Source organism: Echeneis naucrates, chromosome 19, assembly GCF_900963305.1.
Source record: "Echeneis naucrates chromosome 19, fEcheNa1.1, whole genome shotgun sequence".
NCBI classification, from domain to species: Eukaryota; Metazoa; Chordata; class Actinopteri; order Carangiformes; family Echeneidae; genus Echeneis; species Echeneis naucrates.
The window spans coordinates 11033987-11057987 of record NC_042529.1 but is presented as its reverse complement, the minus strand read 5'-3'; the positions used below and the strand labels follow the sequence as shown (position 1 = coordinate 11057987).

The following is a 24001-nucleotide window of genomic DNA, read 5'->3' as shown; positions in this document are numbered from 1 at the left end:
TGCAGTAAGGTATAGTGCACGGAGGAGGTGTCTGTTTCTTCGCTGAATGCTACTCAACAGGAAGTGAGCTTATCCAGCAGAGCAGAAATCGCCTCTGAGCGTTATCTATGTAGAAGTTTGAGAGACAAAGACACATTTAGTCACCAGCATGTGTGTGTGTATTTGTGCTGGTGTGCACATCTACGATTAAGCTCTCAGCTCTGCGTGTGTTTGGAGGTTTCTTGAAGTCAAGGTCAGACATGAGAAAGGCCCACATGGGAGCAGCCCAGTGTTGGCTAAGTGCCCTGTCAGTGAAAATGGAGCCACACTTATTTGCTGCCTCTTACTTGATGGATTTCATCCACTCCTCCTTCTCCTCTGGCGTGGGCGCTGATATCCTGTACACCACGTGGTTGCCCTCAACCACCCGCCCGTCTGCCTCCGTCTTGCAGGCCTTGATCACCTGACCTTTGTGGTTGGGATTGTAGAGCTCAAAACAGTTCTGGGAAGAAATGAGACGGCAAACAAATGATATGAAGGGTGAAGAAAATATACCACCTCTGAGAAAAAATAAAGTTTGCTTGTTGTTTTGTTGTTGTTTTGTGATCTGTGTCTGGGGTCGCTTCTTACAGGTTTCCTGGGCTCGTCCACCTCTCTGATACTCAGGTTCTCCAGAGGAATAATTCCACGAGGCTCTTTATCCTGGAGACACACACATGCAACTAGCATCAACACACCACTCGTTCTGCATGCAAAACTCTCCATGTACATGAGAACAAGGACTCCATCCACAGTGGTGAGCTTCTTTTTTTTTTTTTTTTTAAGCAATTTCAAGCTACACACAAAAAAATGAAAATATCATATAAAATCTGAATGTCTTCTTGCTGCGATATGTGGCACCTTCAGATTCCTCTGCAGCAGGCTAGCATGTATTTGAATTATTATCTTTACATTATATTGAGTCTGACAGCTTGAAGTAAAACAAGTCAACGTGGTGATTAAAACACACTGGAGGTTTTCATTCATCCTGGTCACGTAGGGGACAGCACCCGAGGGAGACGTAACCTAACACTCTCCATCCTCCAGCGACTGCTATTGTGTCTGCAGGGCCACATGTGAAGCATCTTTGTGTATGTGTGTGTGTGTGTGTGTGCTATACTGGGGACCTTGAGGAACAGCCCCTTGTCCAGCTTGTCATCTTTCTACTAACGAGGGGGCACAGCAGGGGAAGGAAATGGGGACGGCTGCTCACAGCTGGCACGTGTGTGTGTCTGGGGAGGGGGTGTGTTCCCAGAATTTGGGCTGCTGGGTTGCTGGGGTGAAGCGTGGGGTGACTCTCGGTGGGTTGGGGGAGGAGCTTGGCTTACAGCGCGGTGGGGGCCAGATGTGTGCCTCAGACTTTGCAGATGTTTCCCATGATGCTTCACTCATGTTAATTTCTGGAGTGAGGTTCATTTAGGTCAAAGGGGCTACATCTGTTAAAGAGCAGAGCTGGAGGGAAAAGACCTCTGCCTCTTAGTGTGTGTATGTGTGTGTGTGTGTGTGTGTGTGTGTGTGTGCGTGTGTCATCATGTCTGTATACTAGTTACTAACTATCTGTCTTGCGCAAATTTCCGTAACAACAGACTAACCTTATTGACGTCACCCATAAGTTTGCAAGGAGCTGTTTTGAGGGTAAGTGGGCTGTTCTGCCATCAGCATCTTGTCTGACCTCGCTTGAGTCTGTTTAACGTGGAAATGAATTGACTCACTTTTGGAGCCAGCAATGCTCATTTTTCAGCTGAGGAAGCTGCCACTTGGTTGGGACTATGAGTAGAATTCATGTTGGCCAGATGTGAATGACTTCTTTGAGTTTCTGACAAGCAACTCCAGGAAGTCACAATTAAGGGTCATAAAAGTGGCTAGACGTTTAACAAAATATAAAATCCTCTCCACATTTTTTTTTCTTTTTTAGTTACGCAGGTAAATGCATGAGTTTCATTCTGCACTCACAACTGACTCTCAAAGTAGTTGCCATGTCCATGTGGTGCAGTTTGTTCTGTAGCACAAACACACATCTGCCTACTTACTGTTGTGTACTCAAAGTAATAGAGGCAGTTGTCGGTCAGAATGAACCACCTCCTCTTCCACGTTTTCACCCGACCGCCTGCGGAAAGAAACACACAGCGGTTGATTTCAAACGAAAGAGGTGACAGTGTTTGTGCTCATAACGGCTAACCTGCGGGAGATCTCAGGTCCACGTGCCACATCTGGTTCAGATAAACGTGTCTCTGCATTATGAGGCTCAATCAGAGGCTGGCTACTCCTCCACCAACCGCTCCCAGTCCCCAGGGATCACTCCCTGAGGGCTCTGCAGGCAAGCAGTGGGGGGAGGGCTCTAGTCAAACACCGTAGGAATAATCTGGAGAGATTTCTTTGTAAGAAACCAAAACTCTCCATCTGCCTTGATCATACTTTATAAGTGGATTATTGGGATTATTGTATTTTCTGTTTATTAGACAATCTGAAATCTACCTATGTAATCAAAAAAACATAATGTGGCTGATGTCAATGTACAGTCTGCAGTATGTGCACTATAATAACATGTTTGCTGACTTCACAGAACAAGCAGGAAGCTGCCGTTACTGATGTAATCAATATGTAATGTGCATGTGACCCCGATTTTATTTTCTATACTGCTATATGGTCAAATCCAACATCCATGGTGTATTATTCATGAGCAACATTTACTTTACCGTGCAGCTACTGCATGTTACTCACGCAACTGAAACAAGCATGAAAAATATAGATTATTTATGTTGGGTAAATGTGGGAATACGTTTTCTTCTGCTACAGTCAACCATAAGGCGGCCTGGAGAGCTCTTTATCCCCTTCAGACATGTGTTTCATTTCATCCTCTAAACCTGACATTTGTAACAGAGATCCACTGCAGGGCCTTGATGCAGATTTATCATTCAGCTGTTTTGTTTATAGAGCGGATTAAAATAAATGTGGGAAGGTTCAAAATTACAAACAAATGTGAGGGAGTAGTCTCATATTGTCTATTTTTATGATTCTTAGACCTGATAAAGATATTGCCCATGTAAAATAAGTTCTCACAGTATTTTAAACTGATTGGTCATATATCCGATATAAATCTAGATTAGACGATACATCAGTCAATTTACATGCTGCAACTTTCTAGAGCTGTCTTTGTGTCAGAACACGGCTTAACCATTTTCTTACAACAGGAAAACTGGACTAACAGAGTGCTCTGTGTCTTTGGGACACTCCCCAGCTTGTAGATACTCTGAAATATAATGTAAAACGACAGAGTTTTATTATCGAGTTCAATGATGATGGATTCAGGCATAGTGGTGGGCTCAGTTTTAGTTAACAGAGGAGTTCTTATGAGAGCTTGCGGAGCCTCACAACCTCAGCAGTGCGGCTTTATGTCATATTGAGAGTCTTCCCATCATTAAGCAGGGACTCCTCCGGTGGTGCTAAAATTAGTAAAGTGGAATTCACTAATGGGGAAAATCTAAAATGATCTGGCAAGTGCAGCTAGTGGGACAGAGTGCAAAAGAGACAGAGAGAGGGGGATCTGTGAAGCAGTGGTGGGAGGTATGGAGGCCTGGGGGGCAGGAACAGAGGGGCAAAAATGAAAAGGGGGCAAGGGGTCTCCTTTATTCCACTGCATGAGCGGTCACGCAGCGGCCCGTATGCATTCCCACAGTGCAGATTCAAGCAGCCCATTCACTGAAGCTCGAGCATGACTGCGTGTTCTGACGGATAGATACACAGGAGCTGCATGACGCGCAGGGCAGAGTCCACTGGTGCAAAGCATGAGGGGACCTGTTCATCTGACCCCTGGGAACCTGTTTCAGTCACTCACTTCAGAGCTATGCATTGCTGGTATTGGGAGAAATAGCCAAACAGTTGCAGCAGTTTTGTTGAGAAGAGTCTTGATTTAGTCCTTTAGTGCTTAAAGTGTTGTTGTTGTGTAAATAAGAATTAGCTTAACTTATGTCTGTTCAATTTGTATGATGCTACAATTATGCTATTATTATGAGAACAGGAAGACAAAGCTTTTGTGAACTTGTGAACTTTAAAGGTGCTCATTGGTGAATTTTACTACAGAAGGGCAGTACAGTTCAACAGTGAATTGAACTTGAGGGGTGAGCAGCTGTACACAAAGTCAAAGTTGAACTTTAGCACCTCTCTAAATATCGGTGCAGGATCACCAAGAAGTCCTTCCAGTATTTGGCCAAAAATCATTGGACTATATTTGAATTTTATCTGCACAAAGCACGCAGCTTATTTGTGGATGGCTCTGACACGTATAATGTATGTGAAAAGGAAGGTTAAAATAGAGTATAAGGTTTCATGAGGTGTATTTTTTAAGACATTGCTTCATTTTATGCTAAATTAGCACCAACAGGACAAGCCCTAAGCATCATGCAGGCTCCTCCAGAGCCACAACAGGAATGTAGCCAGTCCCCATGCAGAATGAGAGAGATCATTGACCTCCAGCTTGACTTTCCTTTAAATGAGATAAACAATCACCTTAAAGAGCCATCACTTAGTTACCCAGTAACAGCTTAGATCTACAAACCAATTAGATGAGGTGGCTAGCATGTTCAGAGGCCTAGTGTACAAAGGAGATAATGGCTGCCATGGATGAAGGAGCGTTACCTACCTCCTAATACAGAGATTTAAGAAGGTACAGCCATCACAGAACAGAATGAAAGAACAGAGCACAGAGCGACAGGGTGAAAGGTTAGAAAGGGAGCGAGGAACAAAAAGCACAAGGACACAGACAGACAGCAAGCACCAAATTCACCATGGCAGAGAGACTGAGAGCAGGAAAAAGAGAGAGAGACAGGTTGTAATCAGAAAAAGGAGCAGGACAGTATGAGACAAAACAAAGAGGAGAGGTCATGAGATGAAAGACAAAGAGATCACATCATCACAGATCTTCGGTGCAGATGTGTTTCTTGGGCAAGGATGGACTGAAATCATGAACTGACAGAAAAGTTATTTCTGTTGTTCTGTTTAGTGTCACTGTTAACATCAAGTCTGGAAAGGTTCATATTTTCCAAATGTTCCTGCTGATGGTGGGTGGTGAGAGTCAGCTCTGTTTCATGAACTGCATGGTACGTAATCAGCCAGTAGAGGCCCAAGTTGGTGAGCACAGTGGAAAAATAAACACAAAGAGCCATTTAAAATGCCAGGATGTGTCATAAATCCACTCAGTATTTGAATGTAGTGAACTGTGGAACGCAAAGACAACGTCACCCAGCACCAATCAAGGAAACACAAACTCATACATGACAATTCATCAAAATTGCAGGTGCAGTTTGACCTAGTGAACAAATGCATTGATTGCAATGACTTCTTTCAAATCAAAAAAACAGCTCATGATATCTGTCAGCACTTATACTGTATCATTTCATTAAATAATGTTCCACTAAATCAAGTGAGTTATTTGGATATTTGTTCTTGCCCAAGATCTATTGTCCTTCAACATGACCACCTGAAAGCTAAACATACAGGTCACACACTCTTCGCCAGGGAAACACAGGTAACTGCTCATCAAATACTGAGGTCGTCCTGACTTAAAGCAATGTAAACAAGGAGACTTTGGCAACACTGAACGCACATACCAAGCTTTAAGAGCCAGCCTTCTCTGTCGGGGTTGAAGAATGTGTGGGTTAGATCATTCCCATCATCCTCTGGGATTTTGAAGGGCTCATTTTTGATGCTGTCGTAAAGGTTCTGCAGACAGGGGAGGAAAGCTGTTAATCAAAAGGGGAAACAGCGCAGGGAACACCTCAGTCATATGGAATGAGTGTGACTGAAGGGTCACAGAGATCTGTCATCACACATGAATGCACACACACATAAACTGGAGAGAAATCCTAACCCTGAGAAGCTCCTCTGGCAGATCTCCTCCTTCATTAATGCCTCTGTTCATAGAGATGAAGCGCTCCACGGGGGGCTTGTCTCTGACGTTGGGGTTGTGTAGGCTGGTGTTCAGCATGATGATGGCAAATGACAATACGTAGCAGGTATCTGGAAGCAGCAGGGAGAGAAAAAAGTGGGTTATGAAAGTGTAAATCCTGCCACGGGGGCCCAATTACTGCCAGTATTAATACATGTTCTCTATGAATATACCTGTAGATCGAAATCTCCCAAATCTCTGGCCATATGGCAAAAATTAAACATACAATGAAGAACACTGCAAAGTTAAGTAATAACAGACAAGCACATATTTACCCTGTAGTCTATTATGTGGCAATTTCTTCAGTCATTTTACATTTGTACTGCATTTGAAAAGTTGCGTGTGTATGTGTGTGTGTTGTAGGACAGAGCAGTGGAGCTGCAGGTCTGCAATCTCTCTACTGTGTGTTAATGCTCGGACTCGTGCCTGAAAATGAATCATTCATTCCACTCTGTCTGTCTCCTCACACTGACACACTTTGGTGCTGGCTGTCCTGTGCTGCTTATTGTCTGCCAGCGCACAATCTTTATAGGAAAAAACACACAGGAGCTTGGCACACAGCGTGCACTATGGGCGAAGAGGAAAGCCAGTGCATCGATAGAACTGATGATGGTGAGGAAGCACAAGCACTGATGAGTGCAGGCTGCTCAACACCCTGATAATTAAAGAGCTCTGATCATTTTATGTTTTTAATGGGCTCAGTCTGCAGTTCCTGCCACACGCGGTCCTGTACTGATTCTCTGCCCTGTACACACACACACACACACACACACGCATGCTGATGTGCAGATTATCGGATGACTGAAGAAAGGAAGCATTTATTTTTTAATTAAACTGCAACACACACACAAAGTATGTGGAAAAAAAGAGGCCACAAAGCCTAAATCAGTGTCTGAAAAACACACAAATCATCATCGATCTTCATGCAATTTGATAACATAGAAATGTCCTAAACTTAATTCAGTACCTGAAGGGCACCTAAATGTGGAGCATCCCTTCACCTTCAAAGGAACACACACACACACACACAAACACACACACTGTATTTTGTCTAATAGCTTGTAGTCTATATAGGTTGCTCTACAACCCTTTTAATTATTTACTAACTGTTGAGGATGGTTTTGTTTATCACAACACATGTATCACTTAGCCAGGTGGAGTCTTCCTCAATAATGGATGTCCCGTTGTTGCTGGTTGTTTACTCTGAACTCATCTGCTGCACTGAACTGGAAACGACAATCTGGCTAATCCTCATTGAACCTTACTTACAGTAACTGTTACGGTTTAATGATTCAAATGCATTAAATAAAACAGGTCATCCTATTATAGACCCACAGGCTGGATTTCTGCTGGCATGTGATGGTGGACAGATTTGGATTTCACACATCGCTCACACTGACAAAGTGACTCCCAGCTCCCGACCAGGGGTATCTACCATAGATGCTTTAGACAAGGGCAATCTGAAAAGATTAAATTAACTTTAACCTTAAAACTTCATATGAAATAAGACAAATAAAAAAAATTTTATGATAGGTGGACGTTATAAAATTTGGGTGAATGGATAAGATATAAACGAAACTGTTGGCCAGAAATATATGAGCTTGTGAGCTAAAAGTAATAAAATAAAAATAAATATTTGAATACCATTTATGAGAGTGAATGTTGAGTCAGCTGGGAGTAAATAATGCATTGCTGATATTAGCTAAATTCAATGTACAAATGGGTTGAAAAGTTAAGTAAAATGAATGAATGAATAGAATAGTTAGTAACAAATAATGGGGAAGTTGAAATAGCTAATAGCAATGAATATATGAAGACATTTAGGTTATGGATAAAAATTTAACTTGAACAAACGTTACCAATATGAAATAAACAGTTAAAAAAAAACTTTTATATAAATCATGAAATAACATTTAAAAATCGGTCATGATGTGGCAGGTGGTGATGATGAAGAGGTTCTGAGTTCACATCTGATAGGCAGCTAAGGAGACAGCTGGTGAAGAATAAGCCCTGGCTCTGTCTGACCTGTGGACTGGAAGACTCCCGGGTTGCACTGGCAGTACCGTGAGGCAAACGCTTCCATCATTCGGTCAATCTTCTGGGCTTCACCTGGCAAACGGAAACTCCACAAGAACTGCCTGCGTAGTGAAGGAGGAGAGGATCTTAGTTCACAACGCATGCCAGGATACACGTGGTGCACTGTTTGGGTTAATAACCCACTCACCGTAGTGCTTGGACAAGGTTGAGGTCTGCAAACTCATGCAGCTCCACAAAAGCCTGCAGCACCTTGATGTTGAAGTCATCCCTGGTGAAGAGAAAAGGAGAAAACCTGATTTTAACTCTATGTTTTACCTGGAGCCATTTCTTTTTTGAAACTGATCCAGGATACCTCTAAACACAATGTGAACCCAGAGGCCTGGGTGGAGGAAAAACATATTTCCTTCATAAAAGCATTTCTCAACCTGATTTTTTCCTTCTCAGCATTCCTATCATGTTTGTGGCCTTATTCATACCGGACGCTGAGTGGGTCTGCAAGCAATTTCAACAGCTGGCCAGTGTTGAGCATTTCTCCACCCTGAGGGGGGGATCGGTACGTTTGACTGATGAAAAACAAAACCAAACTAACAAAGGTTCTTTGCTCTCAGGGGTTTGTTGTCCATCATAGCGGTTTCAGAGGAAGAATCAACAGCTGCTCTCTAGCTGTAGCCACCACGTCGCTGATCCTGTTTGTTGAACATCAGGGTCTGGGATCCTTTTTTTGTTTTCTATTGTGTATTGTTCCACTGAAACCAGGAATTCTCCGACTTAGTGTTTTGTGTGGGTTTTTTTGTCCAAAGACGCAGTGGAAAGGTTGAGAAGAGAACAGAGAGTTCTGGCTCATACAAGAAGCAAACAACAAACTTGTGTAGCAATAACAATCTTGGATTATTTGGAGGATGAACTGGGTTTTGTTATGACTATATTGTATTGCACTTTTTACCGTTGTCTGCCGAATAAAACCAGTCCTGTCCTGGGAGGCTTATACAGGTTATTGCTATAGGTGAAGGTATTAAAAAGAAACATGGATGTGGCCTGCTGTTTGTAAAGGTGAAACATTAATTAAAAATAAATATATATTGCTTTCAGCATGAGGTGGGTGTTGTGTATGCGACAAATACCAGAATTATGCAGGAACAATGAAGGAAAAAAAAAAAAAAAAACAAGCTGACAAACAAAAACTGTCTGCTCCCTTCAGCCTGCAAACATCTCCCACTGTCTCCCACCCCCTCAGCATGAAACGATAGGTTGCTGCTCCCCACACAAGCTTAATTAGTGATAATTACTGAGTGCAAACCCAAGCATGTGTTTAGTATGATTTCCACATGGTAGGTGGCCTCTTTGATGATTCTCCATGAATAAAGCCCGCTGCCGAGCAGAGTCACCAGAGTCCCCAGAGTCCACCCCCCCACAACCTCCCAACCTTCATATGAGCCTCATTCAGGGTGCATTTGTGTGGGTTTGTTTCAGCTACTGTCACTTGATCCACTGACGCACAATGAGACCTGTAGCACAGTTAATATTTAGAGAGGCTAAGGCTGATGTGATTTCCTGCTTTGATAACATGATGGGCAGATTGAAATGGATCATCTCTTCTTATCCAGGCCTTTTTTATATGTCTGTGCGGCAACTTCTAAAAGACACCAACACCAAAAATTTGATACCGACTCTCATAGGATCCTTTAAACAGGATATCTGCATTGGCCAAGGTCAGTGTTGGGTTGTAAAATTAAACATGCAAAACGCATTACTTTCTGTTCAGTACAGAGATGATATTGTGAAGAACCTTGAGCACAGTACCAGACTTCAGAGGAGTAGAGGTAAGGCTGGATCACTGGTCAAACTGGAGCTCTGTGTTTTATCAGTGTTGATGAAGCCAACTGGACGAGCTGTTTATGTATTAATGGTACTGCTAACTGTTTATTATATTTAAATTCCCTCTCTTTAGTAAATGGTGTAAATTGATGATTTTCTCATTGTTATTGGGCTTTAATCATTTTTAATTCAGCTTAGTTCAGTCAAGTTCAGTTTCGTTTGGTGTCTTTTGTGTGCTGGACCTCAGATGTTTTCCTCTCTCCCTTTCCATTGCTCTTCATATAGTGTAAAGTGCAACTATCTAATCTAACCTTCAGATAGCACCATTCATCTCAGTCGTCCTCTGGTCATCCCAGACAGTCGCTGGGCTACAGCTGCAGGAATGCACTTCTTCTTCATTATCCTGCAGTCTGGCCACAGATCTGAGGAGCTGGACGGCCCTTTTATTTCCAGTTATAAGTCCACGTGCATAGACCATGACAAGATGCCCACACTGACTCAAAGATTCATGTTGGGAGGTTGGCGGTTCAATCATGCTCTCCCTCTTTAGTCAATAAATCCAGCCCATAATTTCCCTCTCTAATCACAGTGGGGATATAAATCCCATGTAAGCAGGGCTTTCTCCCTCCGCCTGGCTGTCTTACCGCTCGCCTAAGTAGTCTCCGATGACGGTCTTGTTGAGACCTTCGCCTTTATAGAGGAACTGGGCGATGTCTTCTGGAGTGTGCTGAAGGAGGTCGTTCTCCAACAGGAACTGGATGCCCTGGGGACAAAAGAGGAGAAAACAATCTGGCTATACACCTCATATAGTTACAGATGGAGGAAAATGAAAAGATTTCATCACTGAGGATGAGAATTGATTTGTCTCATTTGAAGGCTTTGAAGGCTGTGGTGGTTTACGATAACCAAGTGGAAGCGTTACCTTCTTTGGGTCCATGTTAAATTTCTTTCTGCCCATGGCAATCTGTTTGTTTCTCTGGGACGTTTTACTGGAACATAGGAGCATAAGGGTCCACATTTAAACAGGGGACGCCACCATTTTTCCCCCCAAACACACAGAAAGCAAGACTTTATGTCGCTGACTGCAAATACCTGAATGTCAAACACAACTGAGGAGATTATTTCCTGCTACATCTGTTCTACTCATTAGATGTTTGTATGGTCATGTTTGAATCTAATCTGAAAGACATATGCACAGAGAAACAAATAAAACCCCCACTGTGAATGAACTAACCCGCATCTGTGTGTGTATGTGTGTCTGTCTAACGCAGGGGGATGATTAAGTGACAGATAAGAAGAGAAAGTAGGAATGACAAACAGCACACATTGTGGACACACAATGAATCACTAAGGAAACAACAGGCCTTATTGATTTGTGATGACACACATTGAATGTCACTGTCTGGTCAGACTCACATGCTTCAATGTGTGTAATAAATTTAATGCATCTAGGCAAACAATCAGTTTGTTTAGATACAGTAATTCTGTGATGACCTTGTTGCCATAAACACCCACATCCTTCCCCGGCAATAGCTACCCTATTCATATACAGCATGCAGCGTGTCATTCAAAACAAAAAGCATCATGCAAATCCCACATTTAGCCAAAACAGAGGCAGAGCAGGGTCTGAAAGAGCCACCACTAACTGGCTGCCATTTATGGCTGTCCAGGTCACGTTGTCTCCATTTGTTTGATTAACTTTTATTGAACTTCATTCTACAATTTAATATCAAATATTAAAAAATATTTTTAAAAGATGGAAATAAGTTTTGATTCCGCATTTTGAACGCAAACACAATAAATTGATCTAATTGTAAGTGAAAATGACACATGACATTTCAAACTCAGACCGGATCCTTTTCGAGCTTTACTAAGATTATGAGATTCAGTTTTTGGCAACGCTGCAAAGAGATGTCCATTAAATTTTAATATCAAGCTTAAATTGGTGATTTTTTCACTCAGCTGCATTACGCTGAGGTGTTTTGATTTCTGCCAGTGACTACTACCTGAATAATTTGGATTTCAACCTCTCCAACTAAATGTTACTAAAACTATGACATTAAAGGGTGATAAACATAGAGCTTTGCAGTAATAGACTGTACAAGCTAGTACAACTCACACTTGACACTTGGATACTGAAAACCTCCAATACACAAAGCATCTTGACTTCAGTGACTTACCTTTCACCAACGCATGTCAGCTGCTCGATCTCCGTCATGACCTCTGCTATCTCAAACTTCAGCCTCTGAAGGAAGAGGGTCAGGCAAAACAGCACAAAGCACAGATGAGGGTCACATTAGTTTATGCAGCAACAAGGAGTGCATAGATGTACCATGAGTCAATTTGCATCAGTTACAGCTTGCAAATCAACCCACAATGCAGCAGTAGATAAGCAAAAAGAAGGAAGCAAAATATATGAACTGTAACCTACTGCTGACAAAATCTTTATAATGATCAACAAGGCAGTCATACATCGCTATACCACAGGCTTGCCTGGCTGTTACAGTATCATACACACCTCAATATCATCGAGCAGCTCTCTCTTCCGCCATCGGATGTTTGAGAGTTCATCCCTCTCCTCCAGGGAAAGATCCTCAGGAACTGAAACACATGATGGAGAAAACACAGTACACCTTAGCTTTCGTGTCCACCAGCCCTCCATACCAGGAAAAGGGCAAAGATTATGAAGGAGAACAGACATGAGCCCTAAATCCAGTCTAAATCAGGTTCATCAGGAGTTATCGATTCATCCTTCCACAACCAGGGATGTGCTGTCACTGCTGTCAGTGCTTTCTTCTGGTTCTACTAAAGCAACACATATCAAGAGCCTGCACGTTTGTCTTAATTAACTAGAGAGAAGAAGCAAAGGATCTTAATTATTCCGCATGAAAGTCTTTTGCTCCTTCCCTCCTTCTCCATTTGGCTCAGGGGGCAATTCTATTAATAAAACCAATCCAGATTAATTTTTCTTTCATTACATGTGAATTTGGTAATTTAACACGGCCCACAACCCTGATTCCCCGGGCCATGAGGCTTTTACAGCTCTGGGCAAGAAGGGAGTATGACTTGCTCTCTACTTAGTGCTGATTTCTGCCTTTTTGTTTTAGCCTTGTTCCCCTATTCCCCACCCCCCCTCCCCACTCACACACACTTCATTTCTAATTTTCTAAGATCTTTCTGACTCATGGAGAGCTCATGCAATTTCACTTCATTAAGCTAGTCTGGGGGCAGGAAAACAGGAAAACAGTAATATCACAGTTTCAGCTTTATGCCTACATGTTGCTAAAGAGAAATGTTTAAGTATATATGCACGCAAACATGCATATATATATATATATATATGCATGTTTGCGTGTTATTCTCCCTTGCAGGCATAAATTTGTGCCAATTAAAAGTTAAAGAAAAAGGTCACTGAGCTTAACAGGAGGAATTTAATTGAACAGCTTGTAAAAGAGTTAAGTGTTATAGACAACATTCAGATTAACAATGAGACCAAAGGCTCTTCCTGATCTGGTTATGCAATTGTGAGGCACTGTGAGCAGGGTCAGGTAAGCAGTGGGAGAAACAGCTGAGGGATTCCCTTTGTGAGGCATGTTTTTAACAGAGAACAGAGTAACAGAGGGCGAGGTAAAGTTTGAAAATAAAGCCGTTAATTAGCTATGTTAACCTCTGGCTAAATCCCAGCGCTTCAGCGATACAACTATGAGTGATGCAGCTTTAAAGCCAATTAGTGTGCCGACAAAAGTTTCCAAACTGCTACACTATTCTTTAATGTTTTACTTGAGGAATGTTTTCAGATTTTTTTAGACTACATGCAAAGAATTTAGGAAGGAGCGTTAACCAGGGATGAAGACGCGCTGCTGCTGTTTGTCCTGGCAGTTTTTAAAGCAAAGAAAAGCCAATTGACTGCTGACTGAACATTTCACATAAGAATGTAACAAGCTTCTCATTTAACTGTCAGCAAGTAAGGAAATAGCAGCATTTCCAAAATTGTGAACTGAAACTTGCTCAATGTAAAAGTGACTAACTCAGACTCACCCAGTTATATTTGGAGGACACCATGTGTTGATGCATTTTATCTAAAAAGACCAAAAACATGACTCAAGGAAAAACTTCAAATAGTTGTTGCTGCCACAACACTGTTGCAGTTTTAAGAAAACTAAGAGATGATGAATGATTAAGTATTACAGTACATTTATAAGAAGCTGCCTGAAAAAACACATTATTTTCATTGGTCTGCTTTATGCTGCTAACACATTAAGCTTAAGCTAACATTGCTAGACCTGCTACAATACATTGTTAATACTGTAAGTTTGTTAGCGTGTTCATGTTGTGATTTTCCTCTGTTCCACATTACATCTATAGATGGCTTTCCTTAAGAGTACACTTCAGCTTTCAAATGTGAATGTTTTTATTTCAGACACTGTACATCTGAACTCTTCAGGGGACAAAGCAATGAGCAAACGTTGAACTTTGAGCTTCTGCTTTTGGAAAAAACAAACAAAAAAAAAGCGACTAGTAGTTAAGAGTAGTTGAATCAATAGAGAAAAACATCAATTCGCAATTGACTTACAGCTATCATATTAGGATTTTGTTTTTGAGTCGTTTGCCCAGAGCAAGGTAATGTGCACACAGCAGACAGCATCATGTTTTCCCATTTGCCTGGGGCCGTGCATTAGCAAATGGAGATATCCACTGGCTGCAGCAGTGTGCATGATTACAATCTTCATTCATTACTAATCTAATGAATAGCAGAGGATGCAGCCTTTGACAACCATTATCCTCCAAACCAGGTTTCTCTTGCTGAATATACTATAATATACAGTTCAAACTGCAGGGAAAATCTTGTTTAGTGGCAAAGGGCCCCTCTACAGTGGTGGGAATGCAATTATATTATTAACAAACTTCCCCCGCGTGACCTTCTATGTCTGGTTCAGGAAATGAGTTTAGTGTCTTCGGCAAGCAAAAAGGGCGTCATGGGGCTGAAGCTTCGTTCAGCAGAAATCAAGCCAACCAACAGCCACACTTGAATGGCAATATGCTAAAATCAATTTCAGTGTGAGTCATTTCTTCACAGGAAGGAGAGGGCAGGGAAGCTTTTGCTGCCGATGCACCGATTTAAATATAGCTAAATGTACAGAAAGCTTGACTTTGAAACACATTGTAAGGTCCGAGACTTCTAAAAGAAGTCTAGCATGTGAGAACTCCGCAATCCATTGTCTTGAGTGGCAGGTTGAGAGGGTGCAAAAGGTTTAAACTACAACATGTGCACCATCGAACAAGATGCTCCAGTAATTCTCCCCCAAAAAAATCTAAATCCCTCAAAATCTACTTTTAGGATTTAATCTCCTGCCGCTCTTCACACCCAAAACTAACAACTGTCCCTGACCGCCCACTGAAGCCAAGGGCTTTAATGGCATTTAAACTAATGCAGGGATACTTTAGCCCACATACACACCATCAACGATCTCTATCAGTTTCATAACTTTTACGATGTTTGTTTTGGATGGAGACAGTAAAAGCCATTTCTTTAGGACACAGAGAGAAAAATATATAATAGCCACATCCTGAGATCCGATTCAAGGACCTACACCCAGCATTCATATGTGTTCTGCAGGAAATGCAACAAGGTCCTCAGTTCACATGGAGCTCAGAGTGAAAATCCCACGCTTACTTAACACTGGCTGCAGTCCCAGTTTTCACTGACTCATGTATGTGAGAGAGGATTTGTCCAGATCCACTGGCTTTGAACTAGCGACTTTAGCTTCTGTAATGTCTTTTAGAGTGGATGAGCTTTTTTAAAAAAAAAAAAAAAAAAAAAAAAAAAAAAGATAACCCTGTTACCCTGGTTGGCCCTGCAGCACAATGGTACACATACAAGGAAGCAGGAAGGCAGGGGGGAAGTTCCACCAGAACCAGGCTCTAATCTGACGCCCGCCACCCCCAATCCCTCTATCTGTAGACGAAGACATGTTCTGAATTACAGCCGGCGTCACACATGCAGACAGACAGATGCATGGATAGAAATGCACATGAGCACATACACACCAAGGACAGCTGGCACTAATCCCACACATCTGCACTCGCCACCACTCTTTAAGCCCATTGCAACTCTGTTAGAGCAGAAGTGCTCCTACCAACTAGTCGCTGCTTTAATTTAACCTACTTTAGCCTCACTGATGTTGGATAAAATGATGTGATGTTAGCAGCAGATAGACTAGCGAAACTGTCTGTAGAGGTACTTTCTGAGCCACAAAGCAGGAATGACTCAACACAAAGGCCAATGTGAAGATAAGGAGAAGGTGAAAGGTCAAGTACACAGGAGTCGGCATATTCGTGTAAAAAGCTGCTATGTGGTAGTAAGAAGCTTTTTATTCTCTTTCATTCTCTAAAAAGGTTCAACACAAAAAGTCTTAATTTTAAAAAAGCCAAGTTCATGGTGACAAAATACCTGCTGCTGTGGAAACAACCAGTTGTAGGTTTTCATGACTGATCAATCTGCCGGTTATTCAGTTCAATTAACTAATTTACCATTTGATCCAGAAAATGTCAGAAAATATTAATTTATCCAATCCACACTGCAAATCCTGAAGATGTGTGATATGAAATGATGTATGATACAAGAATGCCACAAATCCTCCCAATTGACAAGCTGAGGAAAGCGAACCAATATTTAGCAATTTGCGTTTGTTGATTACTAGCAAAATTTTCTATTTTTGTAGTGTTGATTGAATAACTTCATTCAGATTGCCTGAATATCTAAAAAATGTGCCTGTTATAATACTTGTGTCTGTGACAGCATGCATCATTACAGTGCACCCTGCTGGGGCCTGATCAGTAATTATTTAGTACAAACAGTTCGAGCTACAATGGCTTCTAGTTTTTAACTACCTCCGGGGTCCGAGGGAGAATTTGGGGCTTGGGGAGCTGAAGAGCCTTCACACTGATTGCTCTGGTTAATCTGCAGTTTTGTGGTGAGACCTCCTGCTGTGAATGTATTTGTGCTAGTGTGTGGATGCGTATGAGGCGGTCTGCACACCATGTCCTCCTTATATGACACATCTGCTCAGCATCAGCACTATGTCAATATTTGAGTCAATGAATAGGCCAGTAGGATCTGAGGGGCTTCCACTGACATATACTGGCCACCATAGTAACTATAATCTGATGATTTGATCAGCCTGAGAATGAATTAGAAGGATGCTGTTTCTTCTGGCATCCAGGCAGGATGAGGGACTTTCCCAAGCTGAGTGCTGTCCAAGTAGCTCACTCTTCACCCGTTGCAACAGATCTTAGTTGAATGTCCAGGTTTTAAAAACTATTTATGGGAAACAGTTATAATCTCCAGGTTAATATCATATCATATAGGTTTCTTGACTGTTCCTCTTGTCATCCAGAGGGAGGAGGAGGATCCGAATCATCGTCCTATGCAGTTGCCTGTAATTACAGTTGAAACTATGTGATCTTAGCATCAGCCACATCAACAATTATGGCCATGGGAGAGTCAGTAAACTGACTGGATTGAAAATTTTTGCATGCTAGATTGCTGCATTGAAATGATGATAATCCCGGTAAACTTTACACATTGTAAAGATTAGACAATATGTATGCTGATAATTAGCGTTTAGCTCAAACACAAGCTCAAATAAAATCTCCTGTTGTGTTAATTCTTGTATCACCATTTCAATGATTCTATCCCTTTAAAATTAAAACGTTAAAGGTTGAGCTGAAGGATGAAAGGAACTGATGTTACAATACATTTTGAAAGGCAACATATCTGTTGGATTATTTTCTGGCAGACACCTCTGCTGCTTCCTGTGGGTGTCAGGTGATTGACAGGAAGCCGAATGAATATAACGCTTTATCTGATATGAACATGCTCCCCTCCATTATTGTGACAGATATCTAGCTAGGGAGCAATTTTGAAATCTGTAGGCTTGGGTGCTATTCTTTTTATCCACTACAATGAACAAGAGCAAATACGATTTGATATCTCCAAACACGCTGACAATGTGCAGAGACCGGCAGAAAAAGGGAGAAGAGGAGGGGTCACCCTGGATGACGGAAAACCGTTCTGCTTGTCCAGGATGTTCCTGTGATGGTTGTGCGCCTGCCTGCAAAAACACTGACTTTGGCGGACCACCACAATCCCATTCACAATAAGACCAGAGAAGCCTTTCATCAAAACAACAGCTTTACAAACCACCCACAAAGTTTGCTTCGTTGGCCTCTTTTGGTTCTGACTCCAAGCTCACTACAGACTCTTAAGGATGGATCAGGTCAAATATCAACCTGTCCCATGGCTACCTGCAGGACTTTCCATTAAAAGCAGCTCTATCCTCACAAAAGTCTGTTTGAAGCAGAGCAGAAGAGAAAATATACACTATGAAGTGCAGGAAATGAAGTGACAGAGTGCCAGGACATTTTGCAAAGGTGAGACGGAGCTGGGCTCTGGTGAGTCTGCGTTTGAAGTAAGCAAGAAGCCAGGAAACATGTCTGCCATCCAGCCCCCCCCCCCCCCCCCCCCCCCCCCCCCTTCATTCAGTCTGTATGGTCAGCTGCAGCTTGTTTTCTCTACTCTCTCCTTCCACTGAAATTAGGTGTGGATTACTCGAACACAGTCCATCTCTGCTGCCATTAATGTCTGCCTGTGTTCTTTTCTGATGCCCACTCATTTAATTTGCTGCTCCTTTTGTCTCCCATCTGCTCTCCATCTCACACTTAAAGAGCCTACCTTCTCGACAGCTCCCAGACATAATTCCAGGCGAGGCGTACCCGCTATCACAACAGAGGAGATGTTGTCTGCTGAGAGACAGCAACAATGTCTTCACTCCCAACACACACGCACACACACACACAGAGACACACACTACCATGGAGATGGGAACATGTTGCAAAGCCTCCCCAGTCTCTCCTAATCAGGTCCATGTGTAGTCTCAACACTTAAATAGTGCAGTTTGTTATAAGCTCAGGCTCAGTCCCTGCCCATAATGCGCCAACAGTGTCTCTGTCTGTGTTTGTGCATTTGTCTTGTTGCATGTGGTGTAATGTTCTGTATGTTTAATCATCTAATGTTGCACCACAAAACCCATAATCTTGGCAGTCAAAATGAATTTCTGTTCTTGCAAAATCTCCCCTTAAGCCTTTAACCAACACCACCAGCCTGCCGGGTCAACCCGTAAGATTGTAAAGAGTTCATTTTAACGCATTTTTGGCATCTGTGCCAAAATTTTGCCTAAACCAATGCAGACGTTCACTCACGGCTATATTCCTGGCTTAGGGCTAATCCAACTCAATGTTTTTCCACTAAAGGGCAAATTCTTTCTGTTTCCAGGTGAACAAAAGTAGACTTTCACGTGCCAGCAACATCTTTTAAAAGGAATTAGGTAACATTTGGATGCTGTCACACAGAGTTGGTGGTGTTGGTATTGTTCACTGATAATTAATAAAAGAATCAATGTGTTTAGTCATTTTTTTCTGTCATATACATTCTTTTACAAATGGTGTGGGGCCTAACCCCTGTTGGTTGGTTGACACCGTTACCTTTGGACAGGGCCCGGCTTGTTGTTTACTTTCATTTGCCCTTTCTCTCTGACTGATTTATTGTTGCCTATATTCACCAAAAGATATCACTAAATCTTTATTTGTAACACCTTTTATTCCACATGGAAGGGGGGGGACTCTACGGGTCTGTCATAGCTTTACTTTTGGTCTTCTTACAGATAACAAACACACAGGTTTCGAGAGCCTGAACTGTTGATTTTTATTTTATTTTATTTTTTTGTAATTTTCCCCATAAATAAATAACCAAAATAGTTGCTGGTTAACTCTCAGCTAATCAACTACTACACTGATCAATTCAGCTCTAATGCATTTCTCTTTTAAGATACACATGAGACATATCTCCAGGGTGACATTAGGGCAGATGAAACAGGCAGATGCAGAGAGAAACAGATGTCAGATCTCTGTTTCACTGCTGTCTAGCCATTCAGTACCAACCACTTACTTTAAGCCCTTCAGCCTCCCGGGACGAAGTATACGAGCAGCTCCAGCTCGCCCCAAGTGACTGTCGCCTGTCCACCCACACACTACCTAACAGCCACAACACAGACATGCCCCGAGTGCAAGTTCTTCTTCTTACCAAATAACTCCCCTCAGAAATACAGTCCTACATCCAAAGAAATCACACATATAAGAGTATATTGATTCACATATTTACAAAAGCCACCGGGTTTAATGCCTTCCCTGGTGAATATAATAAAAGACAATAAATGCTCAAAGTCAGGAATCCATTAACTTAAGAGGACATAATTTAAAAAAATGCAGAGTACAAAGGCACAGACTTTTCCTCTAAGGGAGAGTTTCACTGAAAAACAAGACCAAGGTGTGCATTCATCAATCTGCAGACAGGCACTGCCATGCCTGCACCATTAAAAAGTCCACATACAGACAAAATATCAGTGCTGCAGTGTGATATCAGTTGTTATTTTTAAGACACACACTCACACGTTCAGTCCAAAGAGAATAGAAGAATTGAAGGAAAGGGCTTTCCCATTCAACTTTTCCCACGTTCAGATAGTGAGAAGAGCGTTGATTGACACCCTGAGGTTATCGCGACACTCACACAGGAAATATGGCCAAGGAAATCTCACAGGACCTCATAAATAGACATATTTGCCAATTTTTTTTTGCACAAAACATATTTTGTCCGGAGCCTCATTCACATCAGACATCTTCTTTCAGACTGGAAAGGTGCAGGAATATTCCAAAAGGTCAATTATATTCATCTTGATGTTTCATTAGCCCTAACTCCCATGACAGCCTTTCATTCACTCCACATTAATCCCCTGACTAGCGCATCATAGCGCTCAAGAGAAAATACAAGAAAGCCAAGTGTTAAAATTCATGGCCTGCCTCCAGCCGCTCAGTGAACTGTTTCCCAGCCAGTTTCTGCTTCTGTGTTCTTTCCACTTCTCACTCCAGCTATACAATGATGCTAAAAATAGACACGTGAGTAATAAAAACACTTTGGATTTCAAGCCTGTTGCTGATTTTCATCCATTTTGAGGCCAGGCCCTGTCTGCTCTATGGCATGTAAACTGAGCAGAGAAGCGCCAACTCTGATTAGTGAGCGCAGTAAACATGTACTAATGAATTCCATGCTGCAGCTGAGTCCCACAAATAACACACAGTGGCACACATTATAATTTCATTCAGACACTGAGTAAAAGAAAAAATAAAAAAGTGGATCCTCTGTGCAGGTCAGCCTCCACATGTTCAACTATTTTTCCAGCAGTGATGTCCATCACTGAGAGAACAGGGTGTTTTTGCCCTGATTCAGCTCTTTATTGTCACATCCATATTCTGTTTCACTTTCATGAGAAGTGGCTTTGGGGAGCATTAGCTCTTTATAAACCATTTCTTAATCCTATAGAATATCATGGCATCTGCTGCCCCTCCGCCCTCTCAGTTGTTCTCAGATTGATTCACTGGTGCAGAACAAATTATAGCCCCAACTTTGAACATATGTTGCACACATAACCAACTGCACACTCGGGCATGAGTGTCCCTAATGTACACACACTTACTATGGGCATGAAAGAAACAAAAGAAATAATAATAATCAAACACCTAGTGCTACAAAGCACAGTTCGCCAGGATGTATTTAAAAGCACTGAGCTAAAATGCCCCCCAAAATTGCTTTGTAACCTTTATCAATAGTCATATAACCTTTGACATCACACAGCGTGTATAAGGATATTAGTAAAACTACCATTTACAGCTTAAATACAAAAAGGTATTGTTTCACTAATATATTATTTTGTACGAGTGGAGCTCAAAGCATGCAAGCTGTGATAGCAGCATATCAAGGTGTGCATGTGAATAATGTTAAGTGCTGTGTGCAGGTCATCAAGGGGAAGTGAGGGTGTGAGAGAGCGAACAACAGCCCTTGATTAGTTGAGCATTTATGGTAAGTTATTTTAATAATCGTCACACTACACAGAGCTGCAAGGAGCTGCATACACTCCTCCTGAGCTGATGTCGTACATATTTCCATGTAGCCTCTGTGCTCCCAGACATCCTGTCACATGATTTAGTGCCTGATATCTTTCAGACCTGCCTCATTCAGAGGTGGTGTCCATGTGGTACAAACAGACTATCTGGTTCATATTACAGAAAGGCAATAATAACTGTTATTGAGAATAATATTAACTTCAAACAGGCCTCTGAAATGTCAGATAGATCACAAAATACCGTAAACTCTCACCTCCATTAAAAATGTAAGATCATTTATGCAAAGGTAACATTTTCCCCAGAGTCAAGTGGACTCAAATGTGCAAAATAAGTCAATTAATGGCACTCTTTTGTCAAATTTTTATGTATTTCAAACCAAGATGGGAAATCTGGGCTGAAGGATGAATCATCCTCTGAGTGCTATGAATGTACAGAGCAAAAATTAATGCCAAAAGTAATGTAATGATGAAAAGTACAAGGTTATTTTATAGAAAGTAACCGTAGCACAACAGCACAACAATATGCACACCTCCATGAGGAATATATACATTCAGTCAGTCCACACATGAGGATAATGCTGGTGGAAGTTCAGATGAGGGTCTCCCCTGCCTCGGCTAATCGTCACAGTTTAACTGACAAACTGTTATCAGACTATAGCCATTTGTTTACACTACACCACCTTCAAGGCCTTAAGGCCCACAAGGCGGTTTGGATTATCTGCTGAGAGGCGTCCTGTCTGTGTAGCCTCTATCATATCATAAAGCTCCAGCCGCCATGTGAGCAGTAAATCCAGGTTCAATATGAAGCTGCACAGGTTTAATTCAATCAGCTTTCACAGAATCACACTGTCGAGACGAGGTGCGACATACTTTTTACACATAGTATCTCACTACAGCTCGTCTTTGGCACTCGATTTTACCTCACTTAACACACATCCCTGGTGGTAATGTAGCCTAGTGTAGTTTGTATGGGTCATTTTGTTATGGTTTTGTTATGGCACCTCACCTATTGATGTTCCTCTGTATAGATGAAAAAATGTCCCATTGGTCAATTGATTTATCATTTCGGTCAGGTTTTTTTTTTTTTCTTAATTAAAGTGCAAAATATTCTAAGGTTGAAACGTATTGTGAAAATCTGCTGCTTCTCTTTATCATACAACAAGAAATCAACAAGAAATGTAACAACAAGAAATGTATATATTTTTCAGTTGATCTGCAAACAAATCCAAAATAACTGCTGATTTAAGCCAGTTTTCTTTCTCTATAATTAATGTGGTTAGAGTGTCTGCATGTGACATTTCTACACATTCATAATATTTCACATGACTATATAAACTTTATAGGGACCATAACAATTATAGAGTTAGCCTCCTGTGGCATCTCTGTATTCCTTCAGTGTTAAAACAGGGATTTTGCTTTCTTTATTTTTGTTATGCTTTGCACATTGAAAACATGTGGAAGCTGTAGGATTTGTCCTCCATGTGGATGCCTGTCAGCTACACATCTTATCAACGTCCACCAGTTTACAGGCTTCAAACAGAGCAAGGAGATAGTGAGGGAACTTCAAAGTCTAACAGCAAGACATCAAACAGACGGAAAAGGTGGCTGCATGAAAAACGCTGCTGTGTTTGGGGTTTTGCTGCATTTCTGTGGAGGAGCAGCAGCCTGTTTCCCAGCGTGCAGAGTATTTGTGTGACCTGCTCCTTTATTAACAGGTGTTAAACCCTTTTATTTTTCTCACCCAGCCGGTGATACGTTAGAGCTCAATCTGTGCACGTCGTCCATTCAAACCGTCCGTCCGTGAGGACACACAGACAGAAACAGCCTTACCGTGATTATCTTCATCCATATTTACGGCAGCAGGGAAGGGCCAGTCCAGGATAAGGTGTGTCCGGGGGACCGGGGATTTCTCCGGGCGGTTTTTACCGGGAGCTTCCTCTCAGTCGAAGCCGGCGCTGTGTTGATGACAGGCGGGCGGCGAAGTGGACCGTCAGCGGCAAAAAAAAAATGAACGAGGAGAAGAGACGGAGGAAAAAACAAGAGCTAAATAAATAAGCACAAGTCGCGGTCTGGGTGTGAATGAAAGCGGGATCCTCAGGTGCGGATGGGATGTTTGAGCGGTGTGTGACCGCGGCGGGGTGAGACAGCAGCGGCGGATCTCCGGCTCTGCTCC

At 42.0% G+C, this 24001-nt stretch overlaps 1 protein-coding gene across 2 annotated transcripts in view; it reads right to left on the bottom strand.

Moving 5' to 3' along the window:
* Positions 1-24001, bottom strand: part of LOC115060504 (cytohesin-3) — a 27776-nt gene extending 3775 nt beyond the window's left edge. The window contains exons 1-13 of one of the 2 annotated variants that reach the window (XM_029528433.1): positions 23659-24001; positions 12333-12415; positions 11995-12059; positions 10737-10803; positions 10459-10577; positions 8187-8267; positions 7988-8100; positions 5885-6033; positions 5625-5736; positions 5492-5494; positions 2049-2125; positions 610-681; positions 327-481 (exon numbers count right to left, since the gene is read on the bottom strand). In XM_029528433.1, the coding sequence (XP_029384293.1) occupies positions 327-481; positions 610-681; positions 2049-2125; positions 5492-5494; positions 5625-5736; positions 5885-6033; positions 7988-8100; positions 8187-8267; positions 10459-10577; positions 10737-10803; positions 11995-12059; positions 12333-12415; positions 23659-23677 (1115 nt within the window). In that variant the 5' untranslated portion in view covers positions 23678-24001. The remainder of the gene's footprint in view (positions 1-326; positions 482-609; positions 682-2048; positions 2126-5491; positions 5495-5624; positions 5737-5884; positions 6034-7987; positions 8101-8186; positions 8268-10458; positions 10578-10736; positions 10804-11994; positions 12060-12332; positions 12416-23658) is intronic. The other variant, XM_029528432.1, reaches the window with a different exon arrangement.